We start from the raw sequence: 25,537 nt of genomic DNA on the forward strand, positions 1-25,537 counted from the left end.
CAAACCTCCGCGGCCGTTAGCTGCCACTGCGCATGCGCGCCGTCCGGCGCCCTGGCTATCTGCCTGAGATATAGTAAAAAAAAAACAAAGGCTCCGCCACCCGGAGAGAGTGGGTAAGGTGAATATGTAACAGGGAGCGATAGGCTGACGGGGGGACACGCCTGACGTGCGCGGTGCCGCGATGTCTGGGTGAGGGGGAGTTGGTGTTTGGGGGGGGGGGCCGGGCAGCCGTGTGTGTGTGGGTGCCGCTGCTGCTGCTGCTGCTGAGGGGCAGGGTTGGTTGTTCGGTTGGGAGAGGCGCGGGCGCGAGGCACGTGACGTAACGCCGGGCGGGAGCGCGCGGTGGTGTGGGGAGAGGGGGCACGAGGACGGGGGGAGGGAGCGAGCGCGAGCGTTAGCGGGCGGGGCGCGGCGAGAGGCGAGGCGAGGGCCAGCGCGCATGCTCTGAAGCGCTCGGACAGCCTGCGCTGCCGGTGCCGGGGCTGAAGGAGAAGCGGTGAGAGTGTGGGGGTGGGGGACACGGTGGGGGGGGAGGGTGGGGAAAGGTGTGGGAGAAGGGTGCGGGTTATAGGAAGGAGGCGAGTGGGAGGAGGGGGTAGGGAGTGTGGGGTAGAGTTGTGAGGAAGGGAGGGTTGTCAAGGGGAGGGACGTCTCCGTGGGGAGAGAGTCAGAGTGGGGTAGGGGAGGGTGTGTGAAACGATAGGGGGGAGGTGAGGAGTTGGGGTGGTGGGAGGGAAAAGGGAGTGGGGTAGAGGTGGAGGGGAGAGGTGTGAGAGGGGGGGTGAAGAGTGGGTGGGAGGGGTTGGGGTGAGGAGAGAGGGCTAGGGAGAAGGTTGAGAGGAGGCGTGAGGGGGTTGGGGAGGGAGGGGAGGTTGAGGCAAGAGAATGGGTGGGGGAGAGGAGGGTGGTTGGGGCGAGGGAGGGTTGTTTGGGAGTCGAGGGTGGGCAGGTGAGGGTTGGTGTGTGAAGGGGATGGAGGGTGAGGAGAGTGGAGGGGAAGAGGAGTGAGGGTTGGGGAGTGGTGATACATTTTGTGGCAGGGAGAAGGTTGAGGGAAGTGTGGGGGGAAAGGGGAAGGTTGGTGGGAGGGAGAAAGGTGAGGTGAGAGGATGAGTTAGGGGGAGAGTGGGGGCAGAAGGGAGAGGGGTTGGATGAGAGAGGTGTGGGTGAGGTGAGAGTGCGGGAGAGGGGGACGTTGCGGGTACGGTGGGGGTGTGGTGAGTGAGTGGAGGGAGTTGTGAGGGGTAGGGTGTGGGGGGGGAAAGGAGGGTGAGTTGTGAGGGAGTGGGAGAGGTGTAAGGGCAGGGAGGGTTTGTGGGAGGGGAGAAGAGGGATGCATGGGAGAAGAGTGGGGGATGGGAGTACGAGGAGAGCGGTTAGGGAGAGTTTTGGCAGAGACGGGTGGGGTGGCATGAGGGAGAGAGGGGTGTGCGAGTGGTAGGAAGGGGAGGGGTGAGGAGGGTTGTCGGCAGCGGGGAGGATGAGATGGTGGAAGTGGGTGCATGGGAGTGAGGGGCAGTGAGGAAGGGTGGGGTGGGGAAAGGGAGTGAAGGTGGGTGTAGGGGTAGGGAGAAGTTAGGAGGGTGTGTGAGGAGGGATGAGGATAGGAGGGAGAGTGCGGGAGAGTTGAGGTCAGGGGATGAGTGGGTGTGGAGGAGAGGGCAACAGAAGGGGTATTCGAGGAAAGGGGAGGGAGAGAGTGGAGCTGGAAGGTGAGGATGGCAAGGGCAGTGGGGGTTTGAGGGAGGGGATGAGGGCACGTGTAAGAACGGGAGGGGAGGGAGGAGGAAGAAAGAGGAAGGAAAAGTGAAGGCAGGATGGAGGGAGTGTTAAGATGGGAGGGGTAGCGAGGGCAGGATGGGAGAGAGAGTGAGGGGGGAGGGGAGGGGGAGTGAGAGATGAAATGAGGGTGGGTGGAATGGAGAGAGGGTTGGGATTTGGGTATGGGAGTGGTAGAGAGGAGAGGACAAGGGGATGTGGGAGGGAGGAGACGCGGCAGGAGAGGAGTGGTGAAGTAAGTGGAAGGCAAGAGAACTAGGAGAGGACAATGGACTTTGCAAGGGAGTAAATGGATTGTGAGGGGAGTGCAAGTAAAGGAGGGAAAGAGGAATGCGGGAGGGAAGTGTAAGGGGAGAGGGGTTGGATAGGGTAAGAGCAGGAGGTGTGGATTGCGATGGGGAGAGTAATGGAGGGGATGTTGGCGATGGGCTACGATGGGAAGGGTTGATTGGAGGGAGGAAAGAAGGGGAGGTGGGGATCAGGCGGGGATAAAGGGGTGATGGATGGGGGTGAGCAGTGAAGTGAAGGGAGTGGGAATTAATGTGAGGTGGGGAAGGGAGAATGGGTATAGAGGAATGTTAGTATAGGAGTGGAATAGGTGGAGCAAAATCAGTAGCATGGAGGATTGTGGGCAGGAGAATGGGGGAATGCAGAGAGTGGGAGGGGTGAGGGAATGGGAAGGATGGGGCAAATGATGAAGGGGGACAATGGGAAGGAGGGAGGAGCGTGGGATGTGGACAGGAAGGAGAGGGATGGATTTGGGAGAGTGATAGACATTCGAAGGGGAGGGCAATGGTGGGCACCAAATGAATGGTAAGGAGGAGGTAAAACAAGCAGCCAAAGATAGACCAAGCGACGGAGAGAGGCAAAGGAAGTTAGGTAAAGATAGGAAGTTCACAATGGGGCTGTGAAGGACGGGCAAGAGGAGAAATGAAGGAGGGATGGAGAGGGGGATGAGGATGGGGGCAAGGGGGAGGGGGGTAGTTTGGAAGGAAGACGTGGGGTGAGAACATTGGAAAGGAGAGTGGGCGAGGGAGGGGGGTGTTGAGGGGATGCACAGGTTGGTAGTTCATGGGGAGGGGAGGGCAATGGAAGTCTGGGGGGGAGTGGGTGGGGGGGGGGATTGCTGGCACATGGAGGAGGCGGATTAGCGGAGGCTGAGGTATTGTTTGATCATGTACATCAGGAGCAGGCCTTCAAGCCTGCTCCACCTATTAATATGATTAATGTTTTGAGTGTCACCACAGTTCCCTGTTCCAGTGAATGTGTGGGGGAACATTTCACTTTTGCTTATCAAGAAGTTATCTACTTTTGCATAAAAATATTCAAATCTATCTTTGTATTAAAGATATTCATTGGCTCTGCTTCCACCCATTGGAAATATAGTTCCAAAGACTTGAGACATTTCGAGTGTAAACTTTGCTTCATCTCTTCCAAATGGGTGACCCCATAATTTCTAAAAGGTGATCTCTTGTTTCACATTCTCTCACAGGAGCAAACATGCTCTTCTGATTATCCACCCCACCCCTAGTAGGACCCTTCAATCATCACCTCTCACTCTCATCCAAACTTCATTAGATTCGAGCCTGTGAACCCTTTCCTCCCAAGCCAACTCTCCCATCCTAGTTAGTAGGTCTTCCCTGAATTGCTTTCAGCACACAAATACATTTCTATAATTGAGGGTATTTATTTAGACTGAAGAAGGGCCACGACCCAAAACGTCGTCTGTCATTCCCTCCCCAGATGCTGCCTGACCTGCTGAGTTCCACCAGCATTTTTTGTTTTGCTAAAGGAAGGCAGGAACTGGAGGCCATAGAGCAATGAGGGTGTTAGTAAGGAGTGCTGCAATGAAGGGGGTGTGGGGGGGAGGGGGGGTGGTGTCATGACTTTCTGGTAGTTTCATGGTCATCATCACCAAAATGTTCTGTTCTAAATTAATTCCATTCTGAATTTGCGATTCCAGGTTGTTAGTCTTTACCACCAGGTTTCTAATCTGCTGATTACTCTCCGCCTTATAGATTGTGAAATGTCAATAGATTGTCAGATGTGCCACCCGTGCTTGTAAGCCCTAGCATTTCTCTGGTGACATCAGTTGAGTTTCTGGTCGCTGATGATCCACATGATGGTCGTGGATTTGATGATGTCATTCTATGTCAAGGACAAGTGATTGAACTCTCCCTTACTGTGGATGGTCATTTATTGGTGTGTTCATAGTACACGTTGCTTGCAACTTTACCAAGACGCTGCTTGGATATAGTGGCTATGATATATGAGGTTGGACAATCTTGGATTGTTTTCCCTGAAGTGTTTGAGGCTGAAGGGAGTGCTGAAAGAAGTATATATAGAGGCATGGCGGCATGGTCTTACAGCGCCAGAGACCTGGGTTTGATCCTGACTACAGGTGCTGTCTGTACAGAATTTGTACGTCCTCCCCCTGACATGCGTTGGTTTTCTCCGGGTGCTCCGGTTTCCTCTCACACTCACACTCTAAAGACATACAGGCTAGTGGGTTACTTGGCTTGGTAAAATTGTAAATTGTCCCTAGTGAGTAGGATAGTGCTAGTGTGTGATGATTGCTGGTCGGAGTGGACTCGGTGAGCTGAAGGGTCTGTTTCCTCGCTGTATCACATCACTAAGCTAAACTAAACATCAATGAGGTGCACAGTCAGAACCTTTTCCCCAGTAAAAATATCAAATACTGCAGAGCATGGTTCTAAGGTGAGAGGGAGACTAGAATAGAATAGAATGCCTTTTATTGTCATTCAAACAGCTTGGATTGAACGAAATTGCATTTTCTACATTTTTAACAGACCCACACTTAACACACTTTACACAGACATCCATCACAGTGAATATCCAACACCTCCTCACTGTGATGGAAGGCAAATGTCTTATCTCTTCCCTTGTTCTTCTCCCGTGGTCCAGCAGTCCAACTGCAGCGTTGAGGCGAACTGGGGCTCCCGATGTTAAAAGCCGCCGGCGGGCGATGGTAAGTCCCGCGGCCGTTAAGCCGAGCCGGGCGATGTTAGTCCCCGCTCCGAGTCCTTTAAACCCCGCGATTCCAGCGGGAGAAGTTGCTGTTGCGGGAGCTCAGAAAAGCGGTCTCCCACCAGGGACCTGCGAGCTCCCAATGTTCATGTGTCCACAGGGCCTGTGGCCAGAGTCGGTCTGTTCGCAGCCGCGCGCCATCACAGCTCCTCCCGCTCCGAAGATGGCAAGTCCGCAGGCTCCGCGACTGGAGCCCTCAGGTTGGTTCCGGTTGGAGGCTGCCGCCGGCTCCACGATGTTAGACCCAATGACATCAGGGACCCGACAGGGAAAAAGTCGAGCCCCTGAACAGGGAAGAGATTTAAAACGGTTTCCCCCACATATACACAGCTAAAAAAATAATAAAACTAGAATCAAACATACATTTAACGAGACAAAAATATTTTTTAAAAAGACAGACGGACTGCAATCGAGCCGCTGCCATTAGGCGCCGCTACACCACACTTTGTTTAACGGAGATGTGTGGTGCAAGATTTTTACTGTGAGAGTGATAGATAGGTGCCTGAAATGTACTGCCAATGACATTGGAAGCAGATGTAGTGATGTTTAAGATCCATTTAGAAAGGAAGTTGAACATGCAAGGAATGGTGTGATGTGGATCATGTGCAAGCCAAAGGGATTAGTTTAATTTGGCCTTACGTTGGCACCATTTCATCATCTGAATGGCCTGTTCCTGGGCTGTACTCCTCTGTGTAATATTTAGCTGTTTGTATGACATCTGCCTGGTATTTGATAGCATAATGAATGGTTTGATTTGAAGATGTTACCTCTACAACCTCAGCAGAGTATACACTACTGTTACATGTGCCCATTGAAACATAAGGATGAATGGGGTTTTGTGTTGCTGATATTTGAGAAACTTTAGAGAAGCTTACAACAGAGCAAATTAGGTGTCAAACACTTCAAAAACATCCTGCTAAGATTTAATCAAGATATTTTAATTGGTAACTTGAAAAGTATCCATCACTCAAAATAATAGCAATCAAAACTTAATCATGATATAATTTTTTATTGGCAGAACCATTATGTTGTCTAGCCTTCTCACTCTAAGCTTTTTAACATGTTTATGTGCACATCCCATTGTTTTGCTTTATTAGAAATCAAATTTATAGCTGGTTGTGAGGAAGAATAAGGGATAAGAGTGACATCAGATGTTAATGATTAACATTGTCATCTGGACTCTGTAAAAGTATTCTTCTGCCAAAGAGTAGGAGAGTGCAGAGTTCGTTCTTCTTTATCCCTTGGTTGTCTGCTGCAGGTGGAGGGTTGCATCAATTTGGCACGTTTAATATTGCGATGATCATTAAACAGTACCATGCTTATTAAATAGTACTAGGCCTAACTTGTCCATGTTGATACAGATGCCCATCAAAGCAAGTCCATATGCCCACGTTTGACCCATATCCTTTTAACCCTTTTGTGTACCTGTCTAAATGACTTCAATGTCATTGAACTACCTCGTCTAGCAGCTTGTTCTATATTCATACTACCCTCTGTGTGAGAACCCCCTGGGTTCCTATAAATCTTTCCCCTCCCAATTTATACCTTTACCCTGTGAATCTTGATTCCACAACCATGGGGTTTAAAAAAAAAAAGCTGCATTCACACTATCTCTGCCTCTCACAATTTTATGCACCTCAATGAGATTGTCTCCTATGTGCCTGCTCAACCTCGCCGTCTCACTCCGTTCCTTGTTTCCTGGCAACAGTCTTGTAATTTTGTATCGCAGTTTTTCCAGCTTAATGGCATCTTTTTTATGACAATATAACCAAAACTAATCACAATACTCCAAGTGGAGCCTCAATAACGTCTTGTAACAATCCAATGAAATATTCCAAATTTATGCCCTCGCTATAAAAGGCCAGTGTGCCAAAAGCCCTCTTCACCGCCCTATGTACCTGTGTCGCACGTTCAGGAAATCTAATCTTATACTTGCACATCTCTGTTCCGCTACACTGCCCAGGGCCTGATTGAAAGTCCTATCCTGGTTGGACTTCCCAAAATGCAACACCTTGCACTTATCTGAATTAAACTCCACTTGTTCAGCTGATCAAGGTCCCGCTGTAATTCTTGATAACATTAATCACTGTCTACAATACCACCCATTTTAGTGTCTCGTTGAATTCAGTAGCAAAACTCTTCGAACTCTAGCTTAGTCGAGCGCGGCCTTGACTTTGAGGGTTATTGCACTCACTTAACCTCTGGAATTTAGCTCTTGCTCACATTGGAAAATACCAAGACTAGCCATCGCTGAAAAACTTGAAAATAAAATACGGACGTGCAAATTTGGAATAGAAATGTGCTGTTTACTCCAGCACATTGTTTTCACATGTGAATGAGTGTTGCCTAATTCTTCCACCAGCACTTATTACTTTGATGATTGAGTCAGCTGATACGGTTGTAATTTGGCAGGCACAGATTAGTAACTTTGCTCTTACTATTTTATAAATTTATCTCTGCACTGACCTAGAGTAACAGGGTTGTCATTTCATATGGCTTGGGATACTCTCCAGGTTGCAGTCAAGTTTCAGAGAAAAAATTTATGATTGCTATTCTTGATGCTTTTCCAAGTGTCACAAGTCCACCATTACAGCCTTTTAAAATTGTACGGATAAATCCGATTAATATTCCCACCTTTTACCACTTTCAGATTAACTGCAAAGGGAAGCAAGAAATGACGGAATACAAACTTGTCGTGGTAGGAGCTGGTGGAGTGGGAAAGAGTGCCTTAACGATCCAATTGATTCAGAACCACTTTGTGGATGAATATGATCCAACGATTGAGGTAAGAGAGCATAGACCTGTGCTTTAGACAGACGATAGGTTCTTAAAGTCACTTTAACAGAGTTTTATTCGTGTTTGTGTATGGAATAATAGTGTTTTCTTTCCTGTAGTCAAAAAGAACCAGGTAACAACACTGAACTTTTTCAAAACACTTTCCGTTATTGATCTCCTAGGCAGAAGTTACCCCACCTGTGGCCAAATTGGATACCTATTCTTCAATACATTTTATTCAGACTACTGCATAAATCTGATTATTCCTTTTCTGATTTAAACCTTGGCTGGGTCCTTGCAGTTATAAAAGATTTGGGGTTCAAATCTAACCTTGGATGTTTGTATAGAACTGTCAGCAAAGTGGTCTATTATTTATTAACTCAATCTCCTCAAATAGATACAGGGTGGCCATTTATAACGTATAAAGGAAGAGGAGCTGTTTCTTTTATTACCATAAGGCTAAGCTACAACTTCTTGTGATGGTACAAAAAACGAAGCTCTGAAAAATGTTTCCATCTTTAAACCATTGCAACAATCGTACTGCCACTTTAAAAGGAGGAAGTAGCAATTTTATAATACCTGCTGCAACTTCAGGGCCTTAAAGTACTTTCCAGCCAATTAAGTAATTCTGCAATTTAGCACTGCTGAAATGTTGAAAACACACAGGCCATTTTCAAGATTGCAAGTCCCACAATTTGCAATCTATTAAGGAGAGTTTAAAGATAAGCCAGAATACAAACACTCCCGCTCCTAGAATGAAGCCAGGCAATTTCCTTTCAGGCTTCAATGTGATATGTTACCTAACTTAAGTCTAGATATAGTGCTTAAATCCCATGGGCAGGATTGGAATCGGCAACATTTTAACTTTTGTTGAGTCGCATATGGCACCATTATTAAAATGGGCTTTAATCTTCAAGTCAGATTATATTCCAACTGAATTTATTTTGCCCATTTGTTTGATAATTCCTTAAATAATGATAAAATTGACCTGGCTTTCATTGGTTCATGCATTTGTTTAATGTTTCTTTGTCTTTTGAAATGGAATATTCTATAAACCTCTTGTTACCAACCTTTAATGAAAGATAATGCTAATTGGCAAGCAATTTGCCTGCTCTCCGCTATTACCTTCTTTCGGAGCAGATAAGTAACATTCTCCACTCTCTGGTACATAGTATAATTACTGTTTCCAAAGAACTCTGGAAAATTAGTGCTTCTACTTCAAAACTGAAATATGGATCGTCTGGGGCCTCTTATTAACCCAGAAGAAAAATGCTGGATGTGTGATGTAAAAAGAGAAAGCACTCAGCAATTCAGAACTTTTAGAATCACTGAATTGCTGTGACTCAGTTGATGGTCATTCAGCATATTAAGTTCATACCAGCTTTTTGCAGAGCATATGTTAGTCCAATTTCCCTCTCACCCTGAGAATTATTTTCCTTTAAGTCCCCCTCCAGTTCCATTAAAAGTCCTGATTAAATATTTTGAGCATCCTTACAGAAAAACAATTATGGATTAGTCACTACTCTATTTAATAATGTTTTTTTGCATTTCCTACACATCGCTTTAAATTTATTCCCTTAGTTGTGGGAGCAGCTTCCCTTGATCCTATTTAACCCCAATGTGATCTTGTACAGCTGTATCAAAACTCTTATCCACTTTCTTTTCTACAAGAACAACTTAAGTTTAATCTTGTAGCTGAAATCCTTTATCATAACCATGCTAGTAAATCTTTTTTACACACTCTATAAGATCTTTGTATTCTTCCTAGAATGTAGTGGCCTGAATTGGCAATAGTTTGAGGCATAATTGTGATTTTTTAAATATAAACTAGACCAACTGCAGACCCGTTGGGCCTGGTCCCGCAAGGCAATATTCCACCACTGACCCATAGCCCCCAACTGCGCAGGCACGGCCGAGGGGTTCCCGTTGTGACGCCAGAGATCGCCATTGTGAAGCGACTCTCCTAACTACGCCTCGTCATCCCTCTTCTTAGCCATATCCTCCTCCATTCCCTCTCATCCCCCCGCACTCCCTCCTCCTCCTCCTCCTCTTCACCATCCCTCTTCTTTCCCCTCTCCTCCTCCCCCTCCCTCACCTTGCCCTCCCTCTCCTTTCCCCTACCCTCAGTCACTCCCTCCCTCCCTCCATAACCCCTCTCCCCTCCCTACTCCTCTCCCTCTATCCCCCTGCTCCCCCACTACTCACCTCCCCATCCCACTCCCCCATACAATGAAAATAGCGATTTTTTAAAATGAAACCTCCCCCCTATCCCACCCTCCACAATGATAATCGCGATGTTTTTAAAAAAAAAACGAAATTCTCAATGACAATCGAGTTTTTTCTTTAAAATAACCTAAACACAATGCTAGCTGTTTATGAAAACGGAAATATTTGATTAAAATGGAGTTCTTTTGAAAATCACGATTTTATTAAATGTAAATGAGGTTCGGGATCCCATTGTGACGTAAATTGTGAATGAAAACGGAAGAATTTGATTAATTCTGTAAGTTTCAATGAGGTCCCCCTTAACCTCCTAAACTCCAGTGAGTAGAGGCCCAGTACTGTCAAGTGCTCATCATATGCTAATCCACTCATTCCTGGAATCATTCTTGTAAACCTCCTCTGGATCCTCTCCAAAGCCAGCATATCCTTCCTCAGATACGGGGTCCGAATGTACTCACTCCAAATGTGGCCTGACCAGCGTCTTATAGAGCCTCAATTTTGCCTTGTTCCTCCATATCTGTGGTTAATATATATGAGCAGTGGTCCTAGTACTGAAACTGGGGATATTATAGTATATTATTTTCTAGTCTGAAAACATCACGTTCTATGCGTCTGCTGTCATCTTTAAGCCAATTTGTTATTCACGCTGGCATTGGTCATTTTGTTCCACTGCCCACAATTTTGCTAACCAGTCTTTACGTTGGGACTTCAAATGCCTTTTGAAAATCCATATTGGTGATCTCTGCCGCATTCCCTTCATTAGCTTCTCTGTACATTATTATAAAAATAAATCAAGTAATTAGGCTTTCAAAACTTTATACTGGTTCTCATCATTAACTCTAGCTTCTCCAAGTGCCAATTGATTTTATTCTTACATTATGGTTTATGAGGAGGTGAAATTGTAGTTGCTGGGCCTGTCCTTGCAGGCCTTTAAAATATCTGACAGATTAACTTTCTCTCATCACTGTCTGATCTACTGAGTTCAACATTTTCTCTCCCTTTTAGATGAATTTTGAGCATCAATTTTCATTAATAAAAGCACCAAATGCTCTAAACACTCAGCAGATCAGCCACCACTGTTTATCTTTCCATAGATCCTCCCGGGTTTGCTGAGTTTTTCCTGCATTTTCTGTTTATTTTCCAGATTTCCAACATTTGTCGGGTTTTTTTTCTTTTAATTTATATCGGCTTTTTCCAGGCTGTTTCCTTTTTAATGTGGTTTCTCCATCTTTTCTGCACTTTCCTTTTGTATGCTTTAAAATACTTTCAAGAGAGAGCTAGATAGGGCTCTTAAAGATAGCAGAGTCAGGGGATATGGGGAGAAGGCAGGAACGGGGTACTGATTGGCGATGATCAGCCATGATCACATTGAATGGCGGTGCTGGCTCGAAGGGCCGAATGGCCTACTCCTGCACCTATTGTCTAAAATCCCTTTTAATTACTGTTCCTTTTTGGTGGGATCATTCACTAAATTGTCATTGCTTGATACTGTGGCCACAAAAGAGTTTTAAGGGTTGATGTCTGTTACAAATATGTAGAAGTACATTATTGGAATAAATGTATATACATTTCTATAGTGATATACTTGTTGTGTAAATTGATTGCTAAACTATGATTGAAAATAAGTTCATGTTCTGTTTCTCTCTTCAGGACTCCTACAGGAAGCAGGTAGTGATTGATGGTGAAACATGTTTATTAGACATTCTGGACACAGCAGGTCAAGAAGAGTATAGTGCTATGAGAGATCAGTACATGAGGACAGGAGAAGGGTTCCTCTGCGTCTTTGCCATAAACAATCATAAATCATTTGCAGATGTTCATTTGTACAGGTGGGTGTTAAAATATTCTCTATACAACTTTGTTACTTTTGAAAATGAATTGAGTTTTAGGTTCCTCTGCCATGACCCCTTAAATTTAGATGCTGAAGATCCATGCTTATGAAAACCTGCCTCTCCTTATGTGCATCTTATTTTTGAAAGTAAAATGATTGATTTATGTTAACGCTGATCAGCTGCTCCTGGAGGTACCGAGGTCTAAGCGGAAGCTCAGAGGGGATAGAGCCTTCTCTGTTGCTGCTCCGGCGTTATGGAACACTCTGCCGTTGCACATCAGACAGGCCCCCTCACTGTCCATCTTCTAAACCAATCTTAAAACCCATTTCTATTCCTTGGCTTTTGACCCTGCATGAGACTTTGCTCCTGTTTTAGTGTTTTTAATGTTTTTTTTATTGTGTTTACTCTCTCTTTTAATGTTTTTATTGTTGTGTAATAATTTTTTGTCCATGATTAGTCATGTACAGCACTTTGTTGCAACAGTGGTTGTTTTTAAAGTGCTCTATAAATAAAGTTATTATTATTATTATTATTAACATAATTTTAAGTTAGCTAGTTAGGGTATTGTCCAAAGTTCAGTTGCGTTCAAATGTGTGGAGATATTTTGTATGGCAAATAATTCCTGTATAATAACCTACACAGACTTCGGAAAATACATCAGAAATATGTTTTGAAAGCAACCAGAGAAAAAACTATTTTGGGTGTCTTATGTATTCAGTGGGAGTAGAATTATATTTGAAGAGTGACATGCTGCAGACTAAAGCTATATAGTCTTGAACACAATTGTAGAAGTATAATGGTAAATTGAAAATTTTAGATTTATAATGTGTCAAATATTGTTTCAGAATTATCAATGGAAATACTTGATTTTGAAAAATAAAAGGACAATTGATTAACCAAAGTAGGGTTAAGCATTAAATTGCAGAGGAAAGGGGATGTGTGAGAATTAAAAACCATCAAAGATGGACCACAAATTACCAGGACAAGATAAGAGTAAACTTGTAAATAAGATAAATGTTGGTAAGAGTTTCTTGCATCATGTAAAAAGAGAATAAGAGCAGTAGTTCTGATCAGAGAAAAAAGATAAAGGAAATAGTGCATGTTTTATATCTGCCTTAAATATAGAAGACATTGATTATACCAGAAATAGTCGGAAGAGGTAGGGGTGAGAAACTTTGTAAGGAAATAATGCTGAAGAAACTGCAACTTGAAACCAATCAACATCTGGCCAGAATGACCACCTATTCTAAAAGAGGTGAAAGATGATAGTTTAGTTTAGAGATACAGCGCAGAAACAGGCTCTTCTGCCTAACAAGTCCGCACCGACCAGTGTCCCCTGCACATTAACACTACCCTACATGCACTAGGGACAATTTGCATTTATACCAAGCCAATTAACCTATAAACCTGTACGTCTTTGGGTTGTGGGAGGAAACAGAAAATCTCGGAGAAAACCCACGCGTTCACGGGTAGAATGTACAAACTCTATACAGGCAGCACTCGTTTGTAAGTTGGTAACTTAAAATTGGAGAATTTACTATTCATACCTTTGGGTTGTAAGCTATCCAAGCAGCAATTGGGATGCTGTTCATCGAGTTTGCGTGCGGCCTCACTCTGGCAATGGAGGAGGCCCAGGACAGAAAGGTCAGTATGGAAGGGGGGCTAAAATGGTTAGCAACTAGGAGATATAGCTGGCCTTGGCGGACTGAGCACAAGTGTTTGCGATCATTCAAAGTTTGATGACCAATGTACATGGGAATAAATTTAGAAATTTAGAAATGGAGGTTGAACATCAAATGTGAAAAAGCACCAATTTCACTATTCCAACTTAATTGTAACTTTAAATTAAAAAAAAAAGAATTGTGTAATTTAGCTCATTTTTATAATTGTTGCCTAATACTTATACAATAAACAAGCAATAAAACAATGCAGCATCAATTTTTGTGCCCCATTGGTTTCTTACTGTGCCCAATCAAAGTTGTCAATTGTTTCTTGTCACCTTTTGAATTGCTTGCATTTGGTTTTGTGACATAAATATATAATGACATTTAATTTGTTGTTCATTTAGAGAACAAATTAAAAGAGTAAAGGATTCTGAAGATGTCCCCATGGTCTTGGTGGGAAACAAATGTGATTTACCTTCACGGACTGTGGACACAAAACAAGCACAGGAACTGGCTAGGAGTTATGGAATACCTTTCATAGAGACCTCGGCAAAAACAAGACAGGTAAGCTGAGTGGGAGGGTCCTGGAAAAACTTGTGTTAAGGTCATAGATTAATCAAATCACTGACATTCATTGTTAATTAAGTTTGGACTGACATTTACAGGGATACAGGAGGTTGACATTTGGCAGATGGGCACAAAGATGGCAAGTGGATTGAGAAATAAGATAATACATTTGTTGAGGGAATTCAAGAAAGGTAATTGGAGACTAAATAGAAATGTACTGATCCAAGAAAATAATGGTAACAGATCAGATAGTTAAGGTAGTTTGATGTATGGCATTATAAAAAAAGTAAATAAGGATTAAAAAAGTAAATTAAATCATGAGTCACTCCAACACTTTGTGTCTATCTTCGGTATGTACTAGCATCTGCAGTTTCTTTCTACACGTAAATATATCCTCACTGTTAATTAGGCTTGATCATTATTGTAAAAGATAAATATATCACTCAAAACACAAAGTTTGAGGATGTTGCCAGGGCTGGCGAATTATAGTTGTGAGAAACGCAATAAAGTGGGATGATTTTCTCTGGAATGAAGGAGGCTAAGGGAAATTTGAGTTGAGTCCAAGTAAAAACAAGAGGCTTGGGTGGGAACAATAGGTAGAACCATTTTTTTTTCTGAGCAGAGGTCGATAAGAAAGGAATATAGATTTAAGCTAATTAATGGGAAGAGTAGAGGGAAGTTTAAAGGGGGAAAATAATCACCCAAAGTGTAGAGGGGTTCAGAAACTCTCAGGCTAAAAGAGTGGTGAAGACAGAAATCCTGAATGTGTTTCTAAGATATCGGGATGAGCACGAGAGACATAATCTACAAGGCTGCAGATCGAGAAATGGGAAATTACCAAAATAATAATCTTTGAACAGACAGAACGCAGTTGACGATGAGTGGGTGTTTCCTGCCCTGTATCTTTCTGTGAATCAATTATCATTCGTAGGAAGATTCCATCATAGTTTTGGGAAAAGGGTAGATTTAAATAAATTTACAACAACAATTGTACCGCTGGCGGCATGGTGGCACAGCAGTAGAGTTGCTGCCTTACAGTGCCAGAGACCTTGGTTCAATACTTGTACGGAGTTTGTACGTTCACCCCGTGACCGTGTGGGTTTTCTCCGAGATCTTCGGTTTCCTCCCGCACTCTAAAGACGTCCAGGCTGTAATGTAAATTGTCCCTAGTGTGTGGGCCGAAGGGCCTGTTTCCGCGCTGTAATCTCTAATCTAATCTAATGCAGTTTTGTTCCTAACCCGTTTAGTGTTAATGGAACATTCGTAATTGTATGTACTTTCAAAAGTTGTGCTTCAGGTGAAAAAGAATTGACACAGTAAGTTTTAACCACAATGGGAGACTCCCAGGCGCTCTCGTCATGTTGGCACATGTAGTTACAATTGCAAGATCATTTAGAACTTGTTTAGAAGTAAATTTTTCTGACTGATATTGTGTCAATGGATTCTCGATTAGTCGGGGTGTTAGGATATGGGTAGAAGGCAGGAGAATGGGATTGACAGGAAAAGATAGATCAGCCGTGATTGAATGGCGGAGCAGACTTGATGGCATAATTCTGCTCCTATAACTTATGAACGACAACTCAAAACTGACTTATTATTTATGGGAACATCAGGCGAAACGGGCACATTTCAACTCCTCAGATTTGTAATTGACCGTCAGAGTTTATTGTGCAATTACTTTCTTCAATCAAATCTTCGGTAATCATTGCATGGAGGTGTATGTTCTGCATTATCCTGTGTTAAAACCTGGCTTTGCAGAAGCATGCATGTGAAGGTTTCATTTTTGGTTCTGTGCTGAGTTATCAGTATATTAACATTTGGGGCCCAGTAATTGACTTTGTTGTTCATGGGCTAGTGAGAATCACTAGCTGCTGTTTTCCCAATTGCTCTTCAATGACCTTGTTGGAACATGACTATGTGAATAATAATTGTCACACGATTGGCTTGGCTGCAACATTCTCTAAAGATAATGCTGACTACCGTCAGACGAATACGCATTTGGTTACCACATAACCTGCATGTGTGACGCTACCTCAGCAAAAGCCTGTGGTTTTAGCAGAAAGGAGGTGGAACATTTTTAGTTGAGATTTAGGTCCATTTTGTGCTTCCAGAGCTATAAGTATAAGGTGCTGTTTTACATGTAAATATTACAAAGTTCAATGTTATATATTTACAGGTAAAATATGTCATTTGAATTATTAGCAGCTCTGTCACATAAAATGTATCAATTCAAAACACTTTAAAATTGGGGTCAGTTTTAGCTCCTCACATGCCATTGTTTTGGAAAGTCAGAAACGACCAGTCGCCCTTTAATCATACTTTTTCCTCAAGATTTCAATGCTGTCATTTCTTAACTACCTCCTGGTACTATTCCTCACTTGTTTCCAAGTTGAAAACTGCCAAAATCTTACACTTAAATATATTTTAAAAGTTTCTTGATCATTAGGTTCTATACCATAACCAGATACTTCCCATAACCAGTTTATTACAGAACTAACCTGCTTGAGCAGCCTTGATTATTCTGTACATAGGATAAGTCTGTACATGCCTGGAATGTCACTTTAGTAGATGTTTATAAACTCTGCAAACTGATACTTCTCTGGCAGTTTGTGAACTCCTGCACCCCACGTAAGATGCTGTTTGATTTTCCCTCCTTCAGTTTTCTTCCTCCTGTTAGCTGTTGACCTTGTACTAGCAATATTGTGACTGGCTTTGTGATTTAGAGATTTGGCCTCCCAATCCAGAGATCTCCAACTACCATGATGACAATGGGAAATGTAAATTCAGTTAAATGTATAATCAGGAATTTCAAGGAGGAGTCTACCCTCAAAAATGATTACCACAAATCTAATAGTTTGTTATAATGACCTGCTTTGTTTAATATTGTTTTAGTCTGTTGTCCTTAACCAATCGAGCCTACATGTGACTCCAGACGTGTAGCAATGTGTTTGGCTCTTACAGTCCTCTGAAATGCTGTATCAAATCACTCAGTTCATAGGATGTTAAAGGTGGGAAATAAATGCTGGTCTGTACAGTAACTTGCAGAACTGCTGAATTTTCACTTTAGGAGTGTGTTTAATGTTAAAGGGCTAATTGTGATATGGTTCTTGCTCACACTAGTTCAGTTTTATCTATTCTGATAAGATTTCTGAGTATTGACCAGAGGTGACCCACCCCCTTCCTGTAATATAGCTTTTTTTCCTTGTCTTCAAGGTGAGACATTATTATGGGGAACTGAAACTCACAGTAGAGATCAACCGACCCAGTACAGAATTTAGTTCTTGATTTATGACGAATTGAATAATATAGTGTAGATCATTTATTGAGGGCACCTTTAATCCTACTGCTGTCACTTTCTATAAACACTGAAGTTATATCTTCTACATCAGCCTCTCCTTCAGTCCTTTGTTAATTAAAAATTTAAAGTAAACTACCAATTTAAATCTGCTGAACTAGTCAAGGTGTAATGGATTCTGAGATTTTCTTGTTCTATTCTTTGGTAATCCCTAGGTAACTCCAATTTTGTAAGTTCAGAGATAGCTGATGAAGCCAATGTGGGGTTCAGAAACTCTGGCACAATGTGGGGTGGTGGTGTTTGATCCAGTGAGCATGTAGTTTTGCAGTCTGATGCAGTCCATTTATAGTGAATGTTTATGCACTTCCAATTAATGGATTCGACATGTTACCAAATGCAGTGCCTCCATTTCAGGCAGTCGCAGACCAGGGATTCCCACGTCAGTTGGATGCTACACTTTTTCAAGGAAGCTTTGAGAATTTAGACTTTAGACTTTAGAGATACAGCGTGGAACCAGGCCCTTCCACCCACCGAGTCTGTGCCGACCAGCGATCACACCAGCACTATCGCACACACTAGGGGCAATTTACGATTAACCTACAAACATGTACCTCTTTGGAGTGTGGGATGAATCCCAGCTTAAATCCGCACGGTTACAGGGAGAACATACAAACTCTGTACAGACAGCACCCGTAGTCAGGATCGAGCCCGGGTCTCTGTCGCCCATAATCCTTGAATCATTTCCTCTGTCTACCAGGTAATCTGTTGTCCTGAAAAGAGAATAGTATCTGTTTTGGGAGTCTGATGTTTGGCTTGTAAATTACATGACCTGAGCATTGAAGCCAAAAGTGTGTAAGCTTTGCTTGGATGTTGGCCTGGGAAAGAATATTGATGTTGGTTCACTTATCTTTCCAATTGATTTTGATGCTTTGGCAGAGGCATTATTAGTGGCATTTCTGCAATGCTGCTGTAGGTAGGCAATGTCTAGGGATTGTACAGGATGTTGTGGATAACTGCTGCTCAATAGGTAATATCTTGGATCATGTTCCTGGTATGTATTCTTGATCTAATTTTTTCTCTGATGGCGGTGTGAAGAAAGGTTATTGGCAACTGCTCTTTATGCTTTGGATCTTAACAATGTGCTCTCGATATATTTAATAAACCCAACACTGGCTGGACAATTAACTGCAACAGCAATTCTACCATAAGGCAGCACAGATATCATAATTCTACGATATATATGCACTGACCATGTTAGGTGAAATAGTGTATTTAACGTGCTGCACATCTTAATCGTAGGTGACCGTCATGAATGGTAGAATGTCAGTCAGTCTGAAGAAAGGTCTTGACCCTAAAACAACACCCATTCTTTCAACTCCAGCCGGCTCAGTTACTCCAGCATTTTGTGTCTATGAATGGTAGAATGTTGTTTGGTTGATTTTAAATGAATGGTTGAGTTGATGGGGTTTTACTGTCAGAGGTGATGGATAAAGCTTGACTAAAGTTCTTGAACCAAGCGCTTGATGGAATGAGATTTGACTGTTTGCGCATTTGAAAGATCCTCAAGTATGTCTTTACAAAAAGGATATAGATACCAATGTTGAAGGTGTAATATGATAATGATAAACATTGTATTTTAAAACACACTAAAAGCAGTATGATCTGTCCCAACTGTTCAAAAACATATACAGTTTAAGAAACAATAGTCAAGCACTTTGATTGAATGGACCATTGTAGCCATAATCCTAATATTCGTATCAATTTGATGTTAGGAATCCTTACATGCTTTCTACTGAATGTCTGTCCATTTGTATACTCTTGCTTTTAATAAAATGTTGATAAAAGACTGTTATTCATGTGTCTTTACTTCAACCAGAATCTAATAGAATCTTGTCTTTGAATTGAAGGGAGTTGAAGATGCATTTTACACACTGGTACGAGAGATTCGGCAATACAGAACGATAAAACTCAACAGTCAAGACGATAGAAATCAAGGTTGCTTGGGGTTAAAATGCATCATTATGTAATTAGGTAGGTAATACCTTTTTATACTTGTCACTTTTGTTCAGTTAAGGCAATAGAAAATCCAGCCTGAGAAGCTCTTTCTCTATAGCTATAACTAAGAGGCATTCTTTTTTAATCAGCTTGGGGTCATTTGTACTTAGCGAAACAAACTGCACTTCTAGACAGCTAACCATGGAGATACAGTGCCCTCCATAATGTTTGGGACAAAGACCCATCATTTATTTATTTGCCTCGGTACTCCACAATTTGAGATTGTAATAGAAAAAAAAATCGCATGTGGTTAAAGTGCACATTGTCAGATTTTGTCACTATTCACATGTCTTCAACCATGTCTCTTGCCATTTGCTTTTATCTCTGGCTTTTGGCCCAATCTTCTGCCTATTGAAAAACCTCACCTTTAAAGTGCCACATTATCGCCTGCCTCTCCCCTCTAGCTTTCTTTCTCCCCCCCCCCCCCCCCCCCCCCAATGATCGTCTGAAGAAGGGTCGCAACATGTAAAGTCAGCTATCAAAGAGATGCTGACTGACTTGTTACTCCAGCACTCTTGTCATCTTAAATTTTCTGTTGGATTTATTAATAAAAATGTTATATTTATGGACAGTCTTAACATTTTTTTTGTTTCCTCTGAAGGTTATTGGATACCTTCTATATGACCTGTAAGATAACAAGAAAATCGAGCAAAGATGGAAGAGAAAGACCAAAATTCCTGGTGTGAGATTGACCCCACCTGACCCTTTTAAAAAAATATATAAAGAAATCTGTTGAATTGTACAATAGGTTTACTAGGTACAGGTGCACTATTTGCTCATTCTCTTTGTGCATTACACTAAACGTACCGGATGTAATTTTTATAGTACACTAACAAAATCATGCTGCAGATGTGTGATCAGACTGTGGTAATACAAGTCTGAATGCAAACTGATTTTTCAATATAAAGTGCCTGTTTACTGTAACAAATATTTTTGCTGTTTTAAACCCTTGTGCTTACTAGAATTGCCTACTTTTGGCCAACAGATTTTGTATGTGTAAACAAATTTATTTTGTCTGGTTTGTTTGCCTTGGAAGTATAGAATATCATCAGTATGTTGAGATCTACATTGACAGTTGATTAGAATGGTTTATGTGGGCAGGCACACCAAGTATTAAAAGGACACTCGGGCTAATACTGTTCAAATGTAGCCGCAATTACCTACCATAACAATCCAATGGATGTGACCATTTTAATACTGTGCAAGAAAGTCACAAAGTGGTTGTACCACACTTGGTATGAAGGGTGTATTCTTTATATTTATTGCCTCCCTTGCTAAATTATTGTAGCCCGGAAGGAGACTAGGTTGCTTGTCCACGATCCTGATTTAGGAATTGAATACGGTGGTTCTGCAGAATAGCTTTCTTGTTCACTTCTCTTCAATATCCATGCTTAATCATACCATTGGGAAAATAATGGACTGGCATTCATGGAAAGCTAAGCAATGGCCCTAATGAATACAATGTGGTTCTTAAGTTATTTTGTTTGAAAGTTTAAAAAAAAAATGGATTGATTTTAGTTTGGAATATTTTTATGACTAATTTCTGAGTGCGGTAACCTTGACTTTTACTCGATTCGAATTAGCTTTGTTGCAAAGGATCAAATACTTTTTTCAGCTTTAACACTCACTTTCACTGCAAGGTACAAGGCTGAAGTTGTCTATGGCCATTAATAGGCAAGGAAGGGAGGGGCACATGAGCTTTATTTTCTCTCGTGTTTTGTGCATTGGGGCGTGTTCATCAATTATTTCAGCACAGTTTGTTTCTTACATTGCCAAGCAGCGTTATCCATGTGGAGCCTTCCAGGGATGTGGTTTAATGACAATTGTATGATGGCTGGATATCTAAAACAAATTTGTTAGAAACACTAGCTAGTCAAAGCAGGAGCCATAAAGTAACTTTGCAACCCTTGGCATGCTCGTGCGTGCGTGTGTGTGTGTTGGGGATGGGGGTGGAATCCTTAAGACTGTTTTAAAACAAATAACCAGTGAACGAGTTTTAGATCTAAGCTTTTCCTCTACTTTACTTTGTGGTCATAAAATTGAGGCGTAAAATACTTCTTGGTCGGGAGCACTGTTTAATTGAAAACCATCTTTAGTACTTGGAAGCATTACAAAAAAAATTACAGTATAATTTAAGGTAGATATCGGTATAATGAAATTCCGTGTTAGTATTTTAAACATTTGTTTTTTAAATCCTTAATAGTTCCATGAATGATTGCCTGACATTCAATTCGGGAAGAGGTTGTTAGCAAACTGCAATGGTGTGTAATAAGGATTGCTTTTTCTGACATCCAGTGGTGTATTATTCTGCAGTACTAGTGCATATGCAGTGCATGTTTTTCAGTTCCCACCTTAAAATGATGATTTTCCTTTTAAGCTTAATATTCATTGCATAGTGATCTTTAGTTTATAGCAGGGTTTGCTTTGTTTGGTAGGCTCATGTTCATTGCCTCCACATGTTAACTGATCTGGGCAAGGCCTGCTCAGGTTTAAGCTCTAGAATTGGGGAGCTTGGAGCCTGCAGAGGCACCTGTACTTGGCAGCAAAGGAACAGGAGTAGGTTATTCAACTCCCAATTAGTTATGCTTTTTTTGTGTGTTGAGGTAAATAATAGCAAATTAAACTTGTTTTTCAACATGACCTATTCTGATAACTACTGTGTTAACCTTTCACCTGACAAAGACTTTAATTAGATTTTTGCATTGTACATAATTGCCTGATTACATTTTTAACTCGTGCATTTTTTTCTCTTTTAATTATAATACCCCCTGAGATACTAAGTCTTAATATAGGCTTAAGAAGATAATGTTTGATTTACTAGCAGCCCTAGCTATGTTTTTGTGTTCTTTCGATTTTAAGTTTGATTTATTTTCCATCCATTCACTTCAGATACATGTAGAGAATATTTATTTAATCTCCAGTTTCTTTCTTTGCCATGAAGTACACCTTGCCTCAGGACATCCAGAAACTCTGTACACTGTTGCACACATTTATTGCTGTGGCCTTCTGTTGAACAGATTGGGGCAGATCTTTTCCCCAATATTTATTCTGTGTAATCATACAGGTGATATGTTAAAAAATACCAGCCTCATGTTAAAGTATGGAACTGCAGTTATTAACCACTATATTCTGATGTCAAATTCATTGTACTATTGATTAACTAACACAATTGCATACTCACTATGGGAAAGAGCAAACTGAAGTCGTTGGTTCACCTCACCAATCAAATAAGATCATGACTATTTTGAGACCTAATTCCATAGACCCACCAATGCCCCAGAGCCCTCATAGACTGCTTTTCAAAAATGTCACTTTTTTTGTTAATTAATTGGATCAGAAGTTGAAAGCTAGGTTTGCTTCTCTATTATTACTCCAAATTGGTGTTACCCGTGGGCTCATTTGACTCAAACGCAGAATCAAGGCACCAATGTATTGAAAGGACCTGTATTATCTGCTCAGAACCTCCCACACATATACAAAAAATCTAAAATAAGAGAAAATCCTGAAAACGCTTGAGCTCAGGCAGTATCTGTGCAACGAGAAACAGACTACATTTCAGGTTGACTGTCCCTTACCAGAATAAAACAGTACAAATATTCAGTTCCATTAAAAACGCTCTTGTGTTGTAGCCCTCTGCCTAGAAGCTAGTGAATCATACATTAGCTTTTTAAACTACATAGGTTTACTTGAAAATTATTCTGAAATTTTCTGTTTGTATCCTTCGTGGTATTGTATTGTGGTTGTGATTGTATTTAATGTTGATGCGTTTCCAGTTTTGTTCAGCGGTCCAAGTTGATCTCTTGAGCCTGATGACTTGTTCTGATGTAATTAAACTATTGGAATATAGTGGCAAAGGTTTTGTTTAGCATGTACCAAAACATATGCTGTGACTTCAGATAAATTGAAAACCATTGATTTCAATTGCATTAAGATTCTGAGAGACAGCATTTTTTTTTGCTTCAGTCTGCAGGAGCTAAATCCAAACAGCCAATGCAGATACAGCTGATGCTTTCTGCCATTAACATTATTACATCTCTTCAAATCTATTTTTTTGTATTGCAAAGTTCATATAACAAATTTTATATATTTAAAGAATGTTAAATTTAGTCAAAGTATGTGAAAAGTTGTAAGTTTTTCCTTACTTTCATATTGTATAGGGATTCATTGTACAGTTTGCAGAGGGAAAATATTCTCCCAATTTTTTATAATCATCTCCAACTTGGGCTAGAGTTTAATATACTTTGATAAAATAGGCTTGCTTTGGACAATTTTGCTTTGATATTTTCATTTATTCTGTTTTGGTGTGGAGTTGTCCATCAATCTAAAAGTTATTTTCCAAAAAAAAGATGCTGTCTCTCTCTGACTTATGCGTAACAGAAGAGCACTTTCCTCAGTTCTTCTGAGCATGTCATGAGAACACAGTTTGTATTGGGATTTTCTTGGTTGAGGACATCTTTTTGTGATGCACTGCACCAAATGAGCATGTTCAGTACATTTTAAGAGATTTGGATAAATATTGATGTATCTGATAAACAGACTGTAACATAGCATTTCTCTCGTTTTTACAGAACGTTTTTGCTTATTTGGAAACACTCAAATGTACATTGCAGCTTTAAATTGTACCTTGAATTATAACTCTGCAAAATGACTGTACCGTGAGGAATTGTGCAGTGTATATTGCAGTTCTGGAGGCGTATACACTTTGAATTTAACATTTTTGGTTTCTGCACTAGTTGGAGAAAATACTCAAAATTGGCACTCACAACCTGATCCAATGATACATTGATAAATAATTGAATATTATGTGGATATGACTTTACATGTTGATGAATCTAGCTCCTTGTGTTAAACCATTAAACTAACATACTGATGAGGTTTCCTCCTCTCTATGATGACCCTGTGTGACAATGTATAATGATGGTAGATATTCCACCCCTTGGGCTGGTTGGAGTTCTTTATAATTTGAGAGAGACTAAATAATCAGTGTTTTGTGAAGAGACCTTGCAAATTGTTTAAAACTTTGAATATTAGCATCCATTAAAATCTGGATTACTGCATACATTACTGTTACAGGTTTTGGACATCGTTTATTTTGCTTTATTCACCTTGTATTTTGTAACAAAAACTTCGAACAGATAAGCAATTTTTAAGTGTTTCTGACATTCTTTAACATTCTCCCCTGCTTATGCTCCACCCCTCAAAAATCAATAATTGCAAATAAAGAAATTAAATGTTGCTGATCTTGTTTTATTTTTTATTTTTGTGCACTCAGGATTTTTTCAGATTTGACAATATTCTGAGTGAAAGAAAATAATTATGTACCCTTTAACAATGTAAATGCTATATCTTTTTACTTTTTATTAACTCCATCCTGTGTTCTGTAACCTAAGTGCTGGTTTGAAAATATGTGAAAATAGCTGGCTAAAGTATATTTCTTAGCACGTTGCAACGAATCTCCCCGCCCCCCTCCCCCCAATGTTGACCATTTTTGTAAATACGTTTCTGAAAACATGAACGTTTTCTGTAGATGAATGGAATTGCTGAGCTCTGGGACAAAAAAAAAGCACTGGTGACCCTTAATTCTCCACGGTCATTTGTTTCTCCTGAATGCAGGAACATTCGCCCTGAGCCATTTTATGTATTCAATGCAGTGAGATAATAAAACAACTTTTTTTCTGTAGATGATGGTTGTCTGCACTTATGTTAATTTTGATTTCAATATATTTCAATTTTAAGTACATTACTGACAATTTATTTGTATGAATTTCTAATTTGATTTCAAATCATTCATTCATTATTCAATTCTGGTTATATGGTAACATAAGCACTGCAACTCTACCAGCGTGTAAAGTTTTTTATTTGGTCAGAGATGGTCACATGGGCACGGCTTTGTTTCAATACTTGCGGACACCTTAGTGGCACAGATAGCAGAGATACTGCCTCCAGACAACAGCCTAGGTTCAATCCTGACCTTCGATGCTGTCGGTGTGGAGTTTAACAATTCTCCCCATAACTGCTTTAGCTTCCTTTCAATATTCCAATTTCCTCCAGTATCCTAAAGATATGAAGATTGATAAATTAATTGGCTGCTGTAAATTGCCCCAAATGTGTGGGTACGTTGTAGTATGTGGGGGGGAGTTAATGGGTTGTGGGGAGAATAAAATGGGGGTTATTATAGGATGAAGGTAAATAAATGGTTAATGGTTGAAACTTACCTAGCTTGGCCAAAGGGCCTTTTGCTGTGTTTTATCACTGACCACTTATTATTCTTCAGAGTAGTAAACAGCGAGTACTTTTTT

The 25,537-nt window shown here is 41.1% G+C and overlaps 1 protein-coding gene across 4 annotated transcripts; it reads left to right on the forward strand.

Annotated features, from left to right (window-relative positions):
* Positions 1 to 24,918, forward strand: nras (NRAS proto-oncogene, GTPase). Of its 4 annotated transcripts, none has more exons than XM_033042792.1 (6): positions 1 to 113; positions 7,478 to 7,612; positions 11,476 to 11,654; positions 13,726 to 13,885; positions 19,091 to 19,214; positions 19,840 to 24,918. In XM_033042792.1, the coding sequence occupies exons 2-5, from the start codon at positions 7,502 to 7,504 to the stop codon at positions 19,208 to 19,210; spliced, it is 570 nt and encodes a 189-aa protein (XP_032898683.1). In that variant the 5' UTR covers positions 1 to 113; positions 7,478 to 7,501; the 3' UTR covers positions 19,211 to 19,214; positions 19,840 to 24,918. The 4 variants fall into 4 exon arrangements, with proteins under 4 accessions (XP_032898683.1, XP_032898684.1, XP_032898685.1 ...); XM_033042793.1 differs by having other exon boundaries at positions 11 to 118; XM_033042794.1 differs by having other exon boundaries at positions 38 to 189.
* Positions 24,919 to 25,537: the final 619 nt, after the last annotated feature.

The sequence above is a fragment of the Amblyraja radiata genome, chromosome 24 (genome assembly GCF_010909765.2).
Source record: "Amblyraja radiata isolate CabotCenter1 chromosome 24, sAmbRad1.1.pri, whole genome shotgun sequence".
Taxonomy (NCBI): Eukaryota; Metazoa; Chordata; class Chondrichthyes; order Rajiformes; family Rajidae; genus Amblyraja; species Amblyraja radiata.

Coding starts and splice junctions, on each gene's coding strand:
- nras (XM_033042792.1), top strand. CDS start 7,502: ATGACGGAATACAAACTTGTCGTGGTAGGAGCTGGTGGAGTGGGAAAG. Junction 7,613..11,475: donor AATATGATCCAACGATTGAG/GTAAGAGAGCAT, acceptor TTCTCTCTTCAG/GACTCCTACAGGAAGCAGGT. Junction 11,655..13,725: donor GCAGATGTTCATTTGTACAG/GTGGGTGTTAAA, acceptor TTGTTCATTTAG/AGAACAAATTAAAAGAGTAA.